The sequence below is a fragment of the Lipotes vexillifer genome, unplaced genomic scaffold (assembly GCF_000442215.2).
Source record: "Lipotes vexillifer unplaced genomic scaffold, Lipotes_vexillifer_v1.1 scaffold77, whole genome shotgun sequence".
NCBI lineage: Eukaryota > Metazoa > Chordata > Mammalia > Artiodactyla > Lipotidae > Lipotes > Lipotes vexillifer.
This window is the reverse complement of record NW_006792456.1, coordinates 1720527-1739472: the sequence shown is the minus strand read 5'-3', so window position 1 is coordinate 1739472 and position 18946 is coordinate 1720527. Positions and strand designations below refer to the sequence as shown.

At 35.4% G+C, this 18946-nt stretch overlaps 1 protein-coding gene across 4 annotated transcripts in view; it reads right to left on the bottom strand.

Annotated features, from left to right (window-relative positions):
* The window catches only part of CCDC88A (coiled-coil and HOOK domain protein 88A), a 123548-nt gene that overhangs the window by 46437 nt on the left and 58165 nt on the right, over window positions 1-18946 (bottom strand). For all 4 annotated transcript variants that reach the window (XM_007465664.1, XM_007465666.1, XM_007465665.1 and 1 more), the window contains exons 9-13: window positions 9706-9787; window positions 6720-6878; window positions 5102-5248; window positions 4365-4509; window positions 1375-1559 (exon numbers count right to left, since the gene is read on the bottom strand). In XM_007465664.1, the coding sequence (XP_007465726.1) occupies window positions 1375-1559; window positions 4365-4509; window positions 5102-5248; window positions 6720-6878; window positions 9706-9787 (718 nt within the window). The remainder of the gene's footprint in view (window positions 1-1374; window positions 1560-4364; window positions 4510-5101; window positions 5249-6719; window positions 6879-9705; window positions 9788-18946) is intronic.

Genomic DNA, 18946 nt, shown 5'->3' with positions numbered 1-18946 from the left:
GGAAAGAGATGGGGGACTCACCAGGCAGTGGAGAAGTCAGAACACACACACCATTTATGGGTTAAGTTCACTATCTTACATGGGTGCAGTCTGTGGTGCCCCCAGAAAATTACAATACTAACATCAAAGATCACTGATTAGACACCACCATAACAAATACAATAACAATGAAAGAGTTTGAAATACTGTGAAAATTACCAAAATGTCACACAGAGACACGAAGTAATAAGCAAATGCTGTTAGAAAAATGGTTCTGATAGATTTGTCTGAAGCAGGGTTGCCTTAAACTTTCAAGCTGTAAAAACCACAATTATCTGTGAAGTGAAGTAAAGTAAAATGCAATAAAAAAAAGGTACACTTGTATTTCTGTTCAAAGTCTAGTTAAAATTCAGGTTTCATAATCCCTAAATTGTGGTCTTTAAATACCACTTCCCACTAAAAGGAACAAGCGCTTTTTGGAGAAATGGCTGTTTTCAGGACTGAGGCAGGAAATGTTTAAGAGAACACTTTGTCATGGTAGAAAGCAAGGAAGCTCTCCAGGAGTGCTAAGGTCATGTCATAAGGATTCAGGAAGCAGCTTAAAGAGTTGGGAGAGTAAGAAAAATAAATACAGTGTATTAAAATACTTTAAATATTTTTAAATCCATGAGTTCATAACAACACTAAAACAAACAACAAACTCACTCATTAACTATCTCAGGAGGATATGACAGAACTGATTAATTAATTAATTAATTCAGGGATCTAAGCAAATGATTTTCTATGACAACTAACATCACAGAAAGAGAGACAACCAGATATGTGCCACCTGTTTGAGGTTTCTTCAACAGAAAAATTGCTAGGAAAGAAGAGTCAATCTATAGACTAAAAAAGACTTAAGGGACACATCAACTGATTGAATGTACTGATCTTATTTGGATTCATATTCAAATAAAATATTTTTTTAAAATCTTAATAGATTTGGGAAAATTTAAATGCTGGCCCCAAACTATGATTTTTTAAGTGTGATAATGTCACTGTTCTTTTTTTAAAAAAAATTCCTTACTTTTTAGAGATTTATACTGAGATATTTATTGGTGAAATAGTATGACATCTAGGATTTACTTCAAAATCATCTAGTGGCTGTTAGGAGAGTATTAAGGGTAGAAGACAGACTGGTTATAAGTTAATAATTATTGAAGCTGAATGAATGAGTCTAGAGCTGAATGAGTTCATTCACTTCACATTTATGTAAGTTTGAAATTTTATATAATAAGTTAAAATAATATTGAGGGTACACTAAAAGTTGGAAAATAAATGTTCTATCTCAGTGCTATTTATTTATACTTTTACATATACTTTTTTACATTACATTAAATATTAATTTTTATTTACCTTCTTACTTAGTCTTTGATTTTCTTTTTCAATTTTCAGGATTTTGGAAGTGGTGCCTTCTGCAGAATCCATAGTACTCCGAAGCTCTTCTACAGTTTTTGTCAAACTCTGATTTTCCATCTCCAACTTCAACAACCTACTTGATGTCAATTCATTTACCTCATGGCCCAAGGATTTCTGTGGTGCTATAATATTGAAAAATACGTCACTGGTAAAACTATGTTTACTCTTCACTATTTAAAATATTTAGTGTAAATACACTAAATCACCTGGTCCTTAACTTTATAAAAAATTTATAAAGTTATGCAAGATAGATACAATAAGAAAAGAGGTATAAAATACAGGTAAATATTGAATTTCTAATGCATCCATAAGCATTCTAGTGAAAAAAAAAAGTACAAAATTTAGACTGAAGTGACTAGACTTTCAGTTCTAGTTCCATGAGAAATTAACTTTAACCTCAATGACTCTTAGGTCAGTTTGACAAAATATAGTTATTACCCTGTGTATCTAATAGAGTCACTGTGTGACTCAAATAAGAAGTATAAAGCATATCCTACGTCACACTTTCAAAGATAAAGGAAAACAGTTTGAGGAGGAAAAAAATCCTAATCTGATTCTGAGAAAGGCAAGACAGTACTATACACTGGTCACTTCGAAAAAGTCTTTCTCTGAGTGAAGAATCCTGGCTCATTACGTATAAACAGCAACATGCAGTCCATTCTGCCAACAGAAATCATCTTTCTAAGTAGCTTTCAGCATTCTATTTTTTAAAATAAGAAAACTGAGTTTCGACTTCTGTAAATGATGCTCTCCAGTAAGCCAAAAATAATTATTTTTAATAACCCTAAAACAGACTCATTAAATATTTTGATGATATAAAAATATTAGGATTTACAAATGAAATATGATACTTAGAATTTATTTTGAAATCCTAGACTTCAGGAAGGGAAATAAACAGAAATACAGGAGGGAACTTCTGGGTCTGTCTACTTTTGCTACGTTTGAAATCCTCCATCGTAAAAAGCAAAGAAACACACACACACAAACATGTAGCCACACAAGTCATACATTCTTTTAAAAATGAGGTAGAGTAAAATATCCCCTAGATTTTAAGTAAAGAAAGCCTCAATTCTTATTTCAAGCTTTTGTTCTAGTCAGCACACTGTTAATCTTTTATTAAAAGCTAGTATACTAGGTAGTCATTGACTTTTTATAAATTCCATTAGTTGTCCAAGTCTTCTTAAGTCCAACTCTAATTGCATGATTTGAGGTCATGCATTTCAATTAAACAAGATCAGGCTACAAAACATGATATGCCTTAATAAAGCTTGCAATACTACATGCTTTGAGGAAGCTTCCAGTCAGACTACAAAGACTTTAAAAGGATACTTACAACACATTTTTAACACGGAAGATTGTCTACGTTATATTCTTAGATGAAAAAAGGAAACTTAATTGTATATACACACTGATCTGATGATATAAAAAATAACCCTGTGTAGGAAAATTCTAGAAGCAAATTTTGTGAAATGTAAAAGGCAAGAATTATTAGTGACTTTGATTTCCTTCTTTATCTTTTTCCAGAGTTTGCAAATTTTCTAGAAAGTCCCTTGTATAGTTAAAAAAAAAACTATGCCACACTAAATGAATTTTATGTTCTATGACCCCTGCAAAACAACTGTGATATAATGATAATAATAATAAAAAACACTCAAATGCTTACTATTTACTAGGCACAGTTCTAAAGGGCTTCATTAACAAATTCAACCCTCATAACAACCCTGTAAGATAGTACTTACTATTATTATCCCCACTTAACAGGTGAGAAAACTCCTAACAGTGTAATTTTAACTGTAGTAGTAGAAAACATTTAAGTCTGAATTGTTTTCTTTGTAACTCAATTCACATGGAATACAGTTAAAAAGTTCCACAAATATTTTAAGTAACACATCCCAGCAAATTCATTCTCAGCTGAACATAATCACTTACTATGAAGTCAATTTACATGGGGTGCCAGAATCCGGAATTAGGTTCTCAAGTGTAAAATTAGGAAAAGCCTAATAGTAATGAATATGATGAGTCATCTGTAGAAGTAACTTCTTTAAGCGCCAGGTTATAAGCTCTTTCAGACCTTATGTCTACCTCACCACTATATCCTCAGGGCCTGGTATAATATTCTACATATGGTAGGTGCTTAATACATATCTGCTGAAGGAAGAAAAACAGGTATAATAATCTAAATACTGGGTAACTAAGGAATTAGGGAACGAGTCTAATTCAAATAAATGTGACCTGGGTATAATTTCAATAAAGTATTGTATAGCAGTATTAGCAAACTCAAAGCTTTAACACAAAAAGCCACATTGTATGTGTGTGCCCCAGCTTTAATAAAGAGGACAAGTTAATGTGGAGCCTAGGGAAATAGAGCCAAAAGTTAAAAATTTATCTGGGGTCTTTCATTACCTCCAGGGTATAAATGGTAGGTATAATCCCAAAATCCAACATACTGATGAAAGTAGCCATAAAGATCCTTAACTTGCTTTATTCTGGCTACATATTCACCAAAGAATATTTCCACTGCATTCTGATTTCCTATTTAGGTTTGCCTAAAGTCAAAGAACATGGTGACCAGCTAATGACTTTTCTTTTCTATTTAGTAGATGGCTGTATCTCTCAAAATAAATTAATAAACTGATATCCCAGTTTATTGTGATATGAACATGAAATTGTGCCTAAACAACTGATCGAATCTGCTACTGCACTCAAAGTTGAGTTGTAAGACATGCAAAGATAAGGACCAGACCCAGGCATATGGAAATTAACACATTACTCTGTGAAATTCTATCTAGAGAGATATGTGGCCTTTTGCGACATCTCCAATCAGGGAAAATAAAGAACAGCAATGAAATATCCAGAAATGTATGCATAAATACAATTTCATTTATTCATTCATCCATTTAAATTAAAAAAAAGAGTATTGGAAATACCTTCAGAAAGTTCACTAGTTCTGGATATTTGTTCCAGCTCCCAGCCAAGATGTAATGATTCGTCCATACTTTGTTTCTGTGCCATTTCCAAAGTCATATTTTCTTCCATTAATTCTTCAATCTTTTTTCTATCCATATCATGCTCCTTTTTTATTGGCAGGGAGTAGGGAGAGAAAAGAAAGCTAAGAAACAGTACAATTTCAAGCTAATATTTTATTACTTATAACTTTCATTTATCAGAAACTGTATAATGAGATAAATTGTGAGTTCCTTAAAATTTTCACAATTTGAAGCTAATAATCAATTATAATTATTACTGCCAGTCACTAAACTGATCAGGTCTCTGACATCTTTTTATAGTGATCTTTGGGGACACTGAAAACACTTCTTCATAGTCATTATATTGTTTTAATGATATAACAAATGATTTCTGACCCAATGATAAATTTTAGCAAATAGTTGTATTTCTATATTCTAAAGGAGTGTTTGCACAACAGCTTATTAGGGTTTTCTGAAAAGCAGTAGTCAAAATTAATAAATAATACCCCTCTGTAACAAAAGCAGAAATTTCTACTACTTCTGAATTCATATAAAATTGGAAGCATCTAATTTATTTAGCTATCTCTTCTCTGTTAAGGCCTTAAGGACACTAACCAACCTTGTCACTATACGGAAATCAGATAAATCTTAGAATTTTTACTTACAGGCCATGTAATAAATCTACCTTACATACGTACCATTTCCATATCATGCAGTTTAGCCTTCAGTTGTAAATTTTCTTTTTCTAATTCATGTAATTTATCAGAACGAGCTCGAGTTCCTTCTAATTGGTCTTCCAACATGGTTTTTGTTTCTAATAAAACTTGATTGTCTTCTTTTAATTCCTGTAAACATTTCAAGTAGGCTTTATTTGTCACAAATACATTAATATGTTAATCTTTAAAGCTCTGAAACATAAAAATTATTTATTATAAAGTAAGACATTAAGCGGTCTTTATCAACAGTTCTATGCAAGAGTAAAGCTACTGAATAACAGAAACATAGTTGGTTTCATTTTATTTCCCAGAATTTAAGTTATTATATAAACAAAATACTCAGGACTTACATTAGGATGAATAATACTACTATAATTTCACATGAAATTGTCAGGGTATATTAAAATTCCTTAGTCACAAGGATAAGGAACTCAGTGTAAGTAGTCTTCCAGATACTTAACACACCAATCGCCATAGAATCAGGGCTTAATTTATTTAGGGAAATAGATTTAGATTTCTCTCTACTTGAAAGTGAAGAATTTGGGGTTTTTGAGTAAAATACCAAGATCTGAATTAAGACTCACACAATCATAAACCAAGGCTTTATCAATAAATATTTTATATAAACATCTTTAAACTCCTAGGTATGTTTTGAAGACATGTTCACAAATCTATATTGCTAAGTTTAAGCCTACAGTTTATAAGCTGAAGTCAAGAGAAAGTATATTAAAACAGTGGCATCCATGAGGATCCCTTAATAGTGCCATGCATACGCCTATTTAAACAATTAACAAAGAACTAATATACACCTTATCTTTGTACTCTATTGGGTCTATTTTCTGGTAACATTCAGGCTAAGTTCTAACGTTCTCTTATAATGTTTTCATTTCCTGATTTAGCATACTCCTTCTTTCTTATCCCCATATTAAAACTGACCAAAATCTCCTCTGTTTACAGACAATGAAGAAATCACAGAGAAAGGAAAAAAGAATGCCAAGAAGCAAGGATTTTCAAATTATTGCTGTCAAACCCAACATCATGTAACACAGAACTGCAATCATTAACTAAGAAAAATTGTTTTTTCTAGTTTGTTCATACATATATATAAAGAGAGAAGACAAATGGGGGTGGGAGGGAAGAGAGATAGAGAGATAGATAGATAGAGAGAGAGAGAGAGAGAGAGAGAGAGAGAGAGAGAGGGAGGCAGATATTGATTTCCCCTTCATTGATCCTAATTTAGTATTCTGAGTTGAGCAGCAATCAGAAATGTGTTTCACACTCACTTCTAGGAACGAGTTAGAAATTAGTAGAGATATATGCTTTATTGTGATTTCAAAAGTCTTCACTACATGTAATACTAAATAAAGGAATGAAAGAAGAGCCCCAAAGAATTAATAAAATGAATAGCATCCAAAAATCCCTTTTTACAAGTCTAAACAATATGCTAATCTATCATAAAATAAACAGCTGATGCTATTTACAGTTTGCTCAATGTTTCCAGAGTTCCTTACATTTACTAAAGTGCATTTCAAATGCATTTTGAAAAATCATAATACTTCCAAAGAAAAGAACTGTGAATGGTTTAAATTACGTAACATACCTCAACTCTTGCCTTATAAAATTCAATATCATGTAGCCTTTCTTTGTATCTGCTAACTTCACTTTCAAGCTTATCAACTCTGACAGCCTTCTCCCGAAGCGCATCTAATTCATCTCGATACATTCTTGCAGAACGAGCATCCGAAAGCAAATTCATGTTCTAAATATAAACACATATTAATATTTAAAATATTATTTTCTATTTTCAAATTGATAATCCTTGGGTTGTACAATTTGAAGAATTTACCAAAAAACCACACAAAAAAACAATGACTTGTGTACTTTTTTTTTGGCCGCGCCCTGTGGCATGTAGGATCTTAGCTCTCCGACCAGGGATCAAACCCGTGTCCCCTGCATTGGAAGCCCAGAGTCTTAACCACTGGACTACCAGGGAAGTCCCTGACTTGTGTACTTTATTATTATTATTTTTAAATTATTTATTTATTTGCACCGGGTCTTCATTGTGGGAGGCGGGCTCCTTAGTTGCATTTCGCGGGCTCCTTAATTGCATTTCGCCAGCTCCTTAGTTGCGGCACATGAGGTCCTTAGCTGTGGCATGCAAACTGTTAGTTGCGGAATGTGTGTGGGATCTAGTTCCCTGACCAGGGATTGAACCCAGGTCCTCTGCATTGGGAGCGCAGAGTCTTATCCACTGCGCCACCAGGGAAGTCCCTGACTTGTGTACTTTAAAAGTGTGATTTTTGTGGGACGAGGAGGCCAAGTGGTTAAGGCAATGGACTGCAAAAAGTGTAAATTCAATGGTATATAAATTACACCTTAATTATTTTTAAATGGGGAGATAAAAAAGCCTTTTTTTAAACCAAGAATATGCATTTTAAACATATATGTTTCTAGGTACTTCCCTGGTGGTCCAGTGGCTAAGACTCCATGCTCCCAATGCAGGGGGAGTGGGTTTGATCCCTGCTCAGGGAACAAGATCCCACATGCTGCAACTAAGAGTTCGCATGCTGCAACTAAAGATCCCAAATGCAGCAATGAAGATCCTGCACATGGCAATGAAGATCCTGCATGCCACAACTAATACTCAGTGCAGCTAAATAAATAAATGAATGTTAAAAAATAATAATAAAATTTTAAAAAATGTTTCTATACAAAAATAAAAGCATATGCTGTATAAAAACTTTTATATATAATGTTCTCCATTAAGAATGTAAAAAATATTCAGGATATTTTAAAGTAAGTAAACCTCTCCTCAACATAACCATTTGCAATGAATTTAAGGGGAAAAGTTAACTTTAAAATGCCAGATAGTAAAAACACAGAAGAGGCAAACTCTTACAAAAGTTGATCATTAGTTGCTTTAGAGAAATAATGTTTCTATCCAGACATGTTACCAAAATCCTGCTGAGTTGTTTGTTTGTTTGTTTTTCCAGTACGCGGGCCTCTCATTGTTGTGGCCTCTCCCGCTGCGGAGCGCAGGCTCCAGACGTGCAGGCTCAGCGGCATGGCTCACGGGCCTAGCCGCTCCGCGGCATGTGGGATCTTCCCGGACCGGGCCACGAATCCATGTCCTCTGCATCGGCAGGCAGACTCTCAACCACTGCGCCACCAGGGAAGCCCATGTTGAGTTTTTAATACTTTCACATGAATGATTACTTGCATATGATTAGTGCATATCTTTACGCCATTTGAAATAAGTATTAAAATTCAACTTTTTAAAGCCCTCTTGTAATCCTTTGAGTAGCAGTAATCAAAGTGTGATCCAGGGAAATCTGTGGGTCCCTGAAACCCTTCCAGGGAATTCATGAGGTCAAAACTATTTTCATAATAATACTAAGACAGTACTTGCTGTTTTCACTCTCATTCTCTCATGAAGGGACGGTGGAGTTTTCCAGAGGCTACATACATGGCATGTGATATCTTAACAAATTGAATGCAGAAATATTCAATAGATATGAGACTCTGGTAGTCTTCAATTAATCCAGGCATTTAAAAAAGATTTGCAAAAAATATAAAAGACTACTATTCTTCTAATTTTTTTTTTTTTGGAAAATAATGGTTAATTACTATATAATTTTTATGTTAACATGGAGTGGATTGAGTATTATTTTTAAATGAATTAATAAATACTTTTAAAATTCTTAGTTTTGATTTCAAATATAGTAAATTCCAGTAAAGAGAATACACATTAAATAATCTTCATTAATCTTCAAGAGTAAAGAAGGGTCTTGAGACCAAAAAGATTGAGAACCACAATTTTAGATGGAACACAAATACAAAAAAACCCTGCTACCAAGAAGTGGAGTAGCAGCAACAGCAAACCTAGAACTAAAAATTATGATCCCTAGATTCATTCATCTAGAAAGTTCCCAGTTTATGATTCCACAAGTGAAATGTTCCCTGAATTTAAAATGGCAGGTTAGGTGAAGTAAGAAGAAATAATTATGCAGCCTTACCCCAATCCTTACCATTTATGGGTTAAAGAAGACCTCTTGTACTACCTCTAAATGAAAATGAAACATTACAGAGTAATTAAAAGAAGCAAATTCTTAAACAGTCTTGGTTCAAGATGAAAAAACACAAAGCATTAGAAAAATAAAAATAGTATTTAAAAAAGTAAAAGTCTGGATCTTATTTAGTAGAAACAGTGAAAAATTAAAAAGCATTCTGTCATATATAAGGTTAACATAAAGCACCATGAGACAGCAGAGACCTAGAGGTGTTCCCGCTTCCAAGCCCACAGAAGCCAATACATAAAAAAGAAAAACCTGGAACTGGGCCAGTCGTAAGAGTCTCCTTGGAATCTTAGCAAAGTTTGAATAGAACTAATAGAGAAAAAAGAAAACTCCAAAGACCTTTCTAGTTTTGATTTCTAGTTTTGGTTGTGGCATTTTTGAAGAGAGAAACACTGAAAAAGTCATTGGATCTCATGAAACCTCAGGAAGCAGTAAGGCAAATGTTATATATTATAAGGAGAAAAATCTATTTCCAATTGATCCTATATAACAAAAGTTCCAGGTACAAACCTCTTGTTGCAGCCTTTTTAGTTCTATTTCCATTTGCTCAAGTTCTTGTTTACAGTCCAACAACTGTTCAGTCTTTTCCTCCCTTAAATGCAAAAAATATTTATTGAGCAATAAACTTAATGCTTTGAAAACTATGATCATCATCTGTATCAATACAAATTTATTATCATTACTAAACATCTAGTTTAACATAGTACTGGCCATAACCACAACCTAGGGAAAAAGATAAAGAAATTGGTATTAGGAATTTATATGACTGGATGTCATGATACTCTCCCTTAAAGTTCTCCAAAGGCTAAGAACCTCAGTGACTAATGTCCTCATAGTTCATAAGGTAGCTTCTCTCTCTTCATCTTTTCTGCCATCCCCCAATTCTCACTCTCCTTTAGCTCTTTCTCCCTCTCTGCCTAGTCAAAGACAAATAAGCTGTTAGAGTTTTTATGAAAGGCAATACTATCTGGGTCTGAGACTTCTAACAGTCTCCAAACTATTTTTTTTTAAATAAATTTATTTATTTATTTTTGGCTGCGTTGGGTCTTAGTTGCTGTGCCCGGGCTTTCTCTAGCTGTGGCGAGCGGGGGTTCTCTTTGTTGCTGTGTGTGGGCTTCTCATTGCAGTGGCTTCTCTTGTTGCGGAGCACACGCTCTATGCGCACGGGCTTCAGTAGTTGTGGCTCGGGGGGCTCTAGAGCGCAGGCTCAGTAGTTGTGGCTTGTGGGCTTAGTTGCTCTGCGGCATGTGGGATCTTCCCACACCAGGGCTGGAACCCGTGTCCCCTGAATTGGCAGGCAGATTCTTAACCACTGCGCCACCAGGGAAGCCCAAACTATTTTCAACATTTACAACGACCTAAAGAAAATGATACACTGCCACAGATAACTAATACATTTTTGACCGGAGACATATTACAGCTACAGGAGTTAGTTTCTGCAAAAATACCCCTGCTAAAATCTTTAACTCTATTGGTTTCTTCCCTGTAGTCTAGACATCTTTGTATTTCTCCTACTATACACTTTTTTCTTTTTAAATTGCTTTACTTCTAACTCCCATTTTCTATCTCCCCTCCAGAGCGAAGCTTCTCAAAGTTAAGTCTCCACTCACTATCTCTACTTGTCCATCTTCTGTTCTTAAATAATAAAAAGTAAATGTTCATTATGTAAAACAATCTGTTTCTAACATCTTATACCTGCTTAGGTTTAAAATATTTTTTCACCAGAAAAATTTTTTATTGAAGTATACTTGACATACAATGTTATGTAAGTTATGGATATACACTACAGTGATTCAAAATTTTTAAAAGTTATACTCCATAAAATATTGGCTATATTCCCTGTGCTGTACACAATATATCCTGTAGCTTACTTTATACATAAGTTGTACCTCTTAATCCCCTACTCTTATATTGCCCCTCCCCCTCCCTCTACCAATTGGTAACCACTGGTTTGTTCCCTATATCTATGAGTCTGTTTCTTTCTTGTTACATTCACTAGTTTGTTTTATTTTTTAGATTCGACACATAAGTGACATCATACAGTATTTGTCTTTCTCTGTCTGACTTACTTCACTTAGCATAATACCCTCCAAGTCCATCCATGTCGTTTTAAATGGCAACATTTCATTTTTTATGGCTGTGTAGCACTCCATTCTATGTATATATACCACTATTCTTTTTTTTTTTTTAACATCTTTATTGGAGTATAACTGCTTTACAATGGTGTTAGTTTCTGCTTTATAACAAAGTGAATCAGTTATACATATACATATATCCCCATATCTCCTCCCTCTTGTGTCTCCCTTCCTCCCACCCTCCCTATCCCACCCCTCTAGGTGCTCACAAAGCACTGAGCTGATCTCCCTGAGCTATGCAGCTGCTTCCCACTAGCTATCCATTTTACATTTGGTAGTGTATATATGTTCATGCCACTCTCTCACTTTGTCCCAGCTTACCCTTCCGCCTCCCCGTATCCTCAAGTCCATTCTCTAGTAGGTATGCGTCTTTATTCCAGTCTTGCCCCTAGGTTCATGACCACTTTATTTTTTGTTTTGCAGATTCCACATATATATGTATTAGCATACGATATTTGTTTTTCTCTTTCTGACTTATTTCACTCTGTATGACAGACTCTAGGTCCATCCACCGCACTACAAATGACTCAATTTCGTTTCTTTATATGGCTGAGTAATATTCCATTGTATATATGTGCCACATCTTCTTTATACATTCATTTGTTGATGGACGCTTAGGTTGCTTCCATGTCCTGGCTATTATAAACAGAGCTACAATGAACACTGTGGTACATGAATCTTCTTTTTGAATTACGGTTTTCTCAGGGTATATGCCCAGTAGTGAGATTGCTGGGTCATATGGTAGTTCTATTTTTAGTTTCTTAAGGAACTTCCATACTGTTCTTCATAGTGGCTGTATCAATTTACATTCCCACCAACAGTGCAAGAGGGTTCCCTTTTCTCCACACCCTCTCCAGCATATATTGTTTGTAGATTTTTTGAGGATGGCCATTCTGACTGGTGTGAGATGATATCTCATTGTAGCTTTGATTTGCATTTCTGTAATGATTAATGATGTTCAGCATTCTTTCATGTGCTTGTTGACAATCTGTACATCTTCTTTGGAGAAATGTCTATTTAGGTCTTCTGCCCATTTTTGGACTGGGTTGTTTGTTTTTGTGATATTGAGCTGCATAAGCTGCTTGTAAATTTTGGAGATTAATTCTCTGTCAGTTGCTTCATTTGCAAATATTTTCTTGCATTCTGAGGGTTGTCTTTTCATCTTGTTTATGGTTTCCTTTGCTGTGCAAAAGCTTTTGAGTTTCATTAGGTCCTATTTGTTTATTTTTGGTTTTATTTCCATTTCTCTAGGAGGTGGGTCAGAAAGGATCTTGCTGTGATTTATGTCATAGAATGTTCTCCTATGTTTACTCTAAGAGTTTGATAGTGTCTGGCCTTACATTTAGGTCTTTAATCCATTTTGAGTTTATTTATTTTTGTGTATGGTGTTAGGGAGTGTTCTAATTACATTCTTTTACATGTAGCTGTCCAGTTTTCCCAGCATCACTTATTGAAGAGGCTGTCTTTTCTCCACTGTGTATTCTTGCCTCCTTTATGAAAGATAAGGTGACCATATATGTGTGGGTTTATCTCTGGGATTTCTACCGTCCCATTGATCTACATTTCTGTTTTTGTGCCAATACCATACTGTCTTGATTACTGTACCATAGTCTGAAGTCAGGGAGCCTGATTCCTCCAGCTCCGTTTTTCTTTCTCAATACTGCTTTGGTTATTCAGGGTCTTTTGTGTTTCCATACAAACTGTGAAATGTTTTGTTCTAGTTCTGTGAAAAATGCCATTGGTAGTTTGATAGGGATTGCACTAAATCTGTAGATTGCTTTGGGTAGTATAGTCATTTTCACAATGTTGATTCTTCCAATCCACGTAGATGGTATTATCTGTCCCTCTGTTTGTATCATCTTTAATTTCTTTCATCAGGGTCTTATAGTTTTCTGCATACATGGTCTTTTGTCTCCTTAGGTAGGTTTATTCCTAGATATTTTATTATTTTTGTTCCAAGGGTAAAAGGGAGTGTTTTCTTAATTGCACTTTCAGATTTTTCATCATTAGTGTATAGGAATGCAAGAGATTTCTGTGCATTAATTTTTTATCCTGCTACTTTACCGAATTCATTGATTAGCTCTAGTAGTTTTCTGGTAGCATCTTTAGGATTCTCTATGTGTAGTATCATGTCATCTACAAACAGTGACAGCTTTACTTCTTCTTTTCCAATTTGTATTCCTTTTATTTCTTTTTCTTCTCTAGTTGCTGTGGCTAAAACTTCCCAAACTATGTTGAATAAGAGTGGTGAGAGTGGGCAACCATGTCTTGCTCCTAATCTTAGTGGAAATGGTTTCAGTTTTTCACCATTGAGAACGATGTTGGCTGTGGGTTTGTCACATATGTCCTTTATTATGTTCAGGTTAAGTTCCCTCTATGTCTACTTTCTGGAGGGTTTTTATCATAAATGGGTGTTGAATTTTATTGAAAGCTTTCTCTGCATCTATTGAGATGATCATATGGTTTTTCTCTTTCAATTTGTTAATATGGTGTGTCACATTGATTGATCTGTGTATATTGAAGAATCCTTGCATTCCTGGGATAAACCCCACTTGATCTGGTGTATGATTCTTTTAATGTGCTGTTGGATTCTGTTTGCTAGTATTTTGTTGAGGATTTTTGCATCTATATTCATCAGTGATATTGGCCTGTAGTTTTCTTTCTTTGTGACATCCTTGTCTGGTTTTGGTATCAAGGTGATGGTGGCCTTGTAGAATGAGTTTGGGAGTGCTCCTCCCTCTGCTATATTTTGGAAGAGTTTGAGAAGGATAGGTGTTTAGCTCTTCTCTAAATGTTTGATAGATTCGCCTGTGAAGCCATCGGGTCCTGGACTTTTGTTTGTTGGAAGATTTTTAACCACAGTTTCAATTTCAGTTTTTGTGATTGGTCTGTTCATATTTTCTATTTCTTCCTGGTTCAGTCTTGGAAGGTTGTGCATTTCTAAGAATTTATCCATTTCTTCCAGGTTGTCCATTTTATTGGCATATAGTTGCTTGCAGTAATCTCTCATGATCCTTTGTATTTCTGCAGTGTCAGTTGTTACTTCTTTTTCATTTCTAATTCTCTTGATCCGAGTCTTCTCCCTTTTTTTCTTGATGAGTCTGGCTAATGGTTTATCAGTTTTGTTTATCTTCTCAAAGAACCAACTTTTAGTTTTATTGATCTTTGCTATCGTTTCCTTCATTTCTTTTTCATTTATTTCGGATCTGATCTTTATGATTTCTTTCCTTCTTCTAACTTTGGGTTTTTTTTTTATTCTTTCTCTAAGTGCTTTAGGTGTAAGGTTAGGTTGTTTATTTGAGATGTTTCTTGTGTCTTAAGGTAGGACTGTATTGCTATAAACTTCCCTCTTAGAACTGCTTTTACTGCATCCCATAGGTTTTGTGTCTTCGTGTTTTCATCGTCATTTGTTTCTAGGTATTTTTTGATTTCCTCTTTGATTTCTTAAGTGATCTCTTGGTTATTAAGTAGTGTATTGTTTAGCTTACATGTGTTTGTATTTTTTACAGACTTTTTCCTGTAATTGATATCTAGTCTCATACCACTGTGGTCAGACAAGATACTTGATACAATTTCAATTTCCTTAAATTTACCAAGGCTTGATTTGTGACCCAAGATATGATCTATCCTGGAGAATGTTCCATGAGCACTTGAGAAGAAAGTATATTCTGTTGTTTTTGGATGGAATGTCCTGTAAATATCAATTAAGTCCATCTTGTTTAATGTATCATTTAAAGCTTGTGTTTCCTTATTTATTTTTATTTTGGATGATCTGTCCATTGGTGAAAGTGGGGTGTTAAAGTCCCTACTATGATTGTGTTACTGTCGATTTCCCTTTTTATGGCCGTTAGTATATGCCTTATGTACTGAGGTGCTCCTATGTTGGGTGCATAAATATTTACAATTGTTATATCTTCTTCTTAGATTGATCCCTTAATCATTATGTAGTGTCCTTCTTTTTCTCTTGTAACAGCGTTTTAAAGTCTATTTTGTCTGATATGAGAATTGCTACTGCAGCTTTCTTTTGATTTCCATTTGCATGGAATATCTTTTTCCATCCCCTTACTTTCAGTCTGTATGTGTCCGTAGGTCTGCAGTGGGTCTCTTGTAGACAGCATATATACGGGTCTTGTTTTTGTATCCATTCAGCCAGTCTGTCTTTTGGTTGGAGCATTTAATCCATTTACATTAAAGGTAATTATCGATATGTATGTTCCTATTCCCATTTTCTTAATTGGTTAGGGTTTGTTATTGTAGGTCTTTTCTTTCTCTTGTGTTGATACCACATATTCTTAATCCATTCATCTGTTCATGGACACTTAGGTTGCTACCATATCTTGGCAAGTGTAAATAATGCTACTATGAACACTGGGGTGCATGTATCTTTTTGAACACCACATTAAGAAACTGAAAAAGAAAAACCATATGATCATCTTGATAGATGCAGAAAAAGCTTCTGACAAAACTCAACACCCATTTAGAATAAAAACTCTGCAGAAAGTGGGCATAGAGGGACCATGCTGCAACATAACAAAGGCTATATATGACAAACCCACAGCTAAAATCATACTCAATGGTGATAAGCTGAAAGCGTTTCCATTAAAATCAATAGTAAGACAAGGATGTCCACTCTCACCACTTTTATTCAACATAGTATTGAAGTCCTAGCCACAGCTATCAGACAAGAAAAAGAAATAAAAGGAATCCAAATTGGAAAGGAAGAATGAAAACTGTCAGTATTGGGAGATGACATGACACTATGGATGAAAGTGAGCAGGACCCTGTGGGACCCTCCCAGGTGCAAGTCCTTTTCATGTCCCCTGTTTGTTGTTTGTAGGAAATAGGCTTCATTCAGCCTCCTGACATTCCCTGAGTTCCAAAGGGCAGATTCAAACAGTTGCTAATCAGGGAAGGAAGGGAATGTAGAAACAAAGGAGGAATAGTCAAGAAACAACTGTGCAGCAATAAAGCAGGGTCCTGGTGCCTCCTCAAGGAATATACATAACAATACCTTTGAGTTCTCCCACAGGAACTAAGGCCCCCACTCAGGTGGAGGATGGTCACTTTAGGCTGAGCAGAAGATTCTTGGAATACCACCCTGTTACCTCACCACCAACCAATCAGAAGAAAGTGTGCACATAGGAGAAGAGAACAAGACTCTGATCACCTCCAAAATTATTCTCCTTTTAAAAACTTTCATGGTCAAGCAGAATCTTCAGAGTTGGTTTTTGGACACAAGTCTACCTTCTCCCCAGGTTGCTAGCCTCCTGAATAAAGCAACCTTTCTTTTCCAACCAATACTTTTCTCTCAAGTACTGGCCTTCAAACAGTGAGCAGCTGAACCTAAGTTTGGCAACACAGATAGGAAATCCTAAAGATGTACCAGAAACAGAGCTCACCAACAAATTCAGTAAAGTTGCAGGATACTAAATTAATATACAGAAATCTGTTGAATTTCTACACACTAACATTAAACTATTAGAGAAATTAAGGAAACAATCCCATTTACCATCACATCAAAAAGAATAAGATATCTAGGAATAAACTTACCAAAGGAGGTTAAGGACCCGTACTCAGAAAACTATAAGACACTGATGAAAGAAACTGAACAACACAAACAGAAGGAAAGATATACTGTGTTCTTGGATTGGAAGAATTCATACTGTTAAAATGGCCATACTAACCAAGGCAATCTACAGATTCAATGCAAACCCTATCAAAATACCAATGGCATTTTTCACAGAACTAGATTAAATAATCTTAAAAATTGTATGGAAACACAAAAAGACCCAAATAGCCAAAAGAGTCGTGAGAAAGAAGAACAGAGATGGAGGAATCATGTGCCCTCACTTCAGGCTACACTACAAAGCTCCAGTAATTAAAACAGTATGACACTGGCACAAAAACAGACAATAGATGAATGGAACAGAATAGGAAGCCCAGAAATAAACCCACGCATTTATGGTTAATTAATCTACAACAAAGGAGGCAAGAATACACAATGGAGAAAGACAGTCTCTTTAGTAAGTTATGCTGGGAAAACTGGAGAGCTACATGTAAAATAATGAAATTAGAACATTCTCTAACACCATACACAAAAATAAACTCAAAATGGATTAAGACCTAAATGCAAAACCAGAAACCATAAAACTCCTAGAAGAAAACATAGGCAGAATATTCTTTGAAATAAATCATAGCAATATTTTTTTTGATCAGTCTCCTAAAGCAAAAGAAATAAAAGCAAAAATAAAAAAATGGGACCTAATTAAACTTAAAACCTTTTTGCACAGCAAAAACAAAAAGACAGGGACTTCCCTGGTGGCAAAGTGGTTAGGAATCTGCCTGCCAATGCAGGGTACACGGGTTTGAGCCCTGGTCCAGGAAGATCCCACTTGCCACGGAGCAACTAAGCCCGTGTGCCACAACTACTGAGCCTGCACTCTAGAGCCCACGAGCTGCAACTTCTGAAGCCCATGTGCCTACATCCCGTGCTCTGCAACAAGAGAAGCTACTGCACCACAACGAGGAGTAGCTCCCACTAGCCACAAATAGAGAAAGCCCGTTTATTAATAAATAAATAAATTAATTAATTAAAAAACAAAACTAAACAAAAAACCCCAAAAAGACAACTTCCTTGAATGAATGGGAGAAAATTTTGTAAATGATATGACTGATAAGGGGTTAATATCCAAAATATATAAACAGTTCATACAACTCAACATCAAAAAAGCAAACACCCCAATTAAAAAATGGGCAGAAGACCTGAATAGACATTTTTCCAAAGAGGATATGCAGATGGCCAACAGACACAATAAAGGATGCTCAACATCACTAATAATCAGGGAAATGCAAATCAAAACCACAATGAAATACCGTCTTACAACTGTCAGAACAGCTACCATCAAAACAAACACAAATAACAAATGTTGCTGAGGATGTGAAGAAAAGGGTACCCTCATACACTGTTGGTGCGAATGTAAATTGGAGCAGCCACTGTGGAGAACAGTATGGGGGTTTCTCAAAAAACTAAAAATAGAACTACATATGACCCAGCAATTCCACTCCTGGGTATATATCTGGAAAAAAAAGCAACAAAACACTAATTCGAAAAGATACATGCACCTGCTTACATTTTTTAAAAAACCCTAATTTTGAATGGAGAAATATTCCCATTGAGAGAGGAACCATAATTTATTCATTTAAGTGGATTACAATTTTCACTGTAATAAACAATGTTTTGGCAAATAAAATCATTACACATAAAGCCCTGTATATTTCAGGACAGATTTCTTTTGTTTTGTTATTTTAAAGATTTAATTTTTAATTTAGTTTTGGCTGTTCGGTCTTCGTTGCTGCGTGAGGGCTTTCTCTAGTTGTGGCGAGCGGGGGCTACTCTTCATTGCAGTGCGCGGGCTTCTCCTTGCAGTGGCTTCTCTTGCTGTGGAGCACGGGCTCTAGGCGCGCGGGCTTCAGTAGTTGTGGAACGTGGGCTCTAGATCGCAGGCTCAGTAGTTGTGGCACAGGGGCTTAGGTGCTCTGCGGCATGTGGGATCTTCCCAGACCAGGGATCAAACCCGTGTCCCCTGCATTGGCAGGGGGATCCTTTTTTTTTTTTT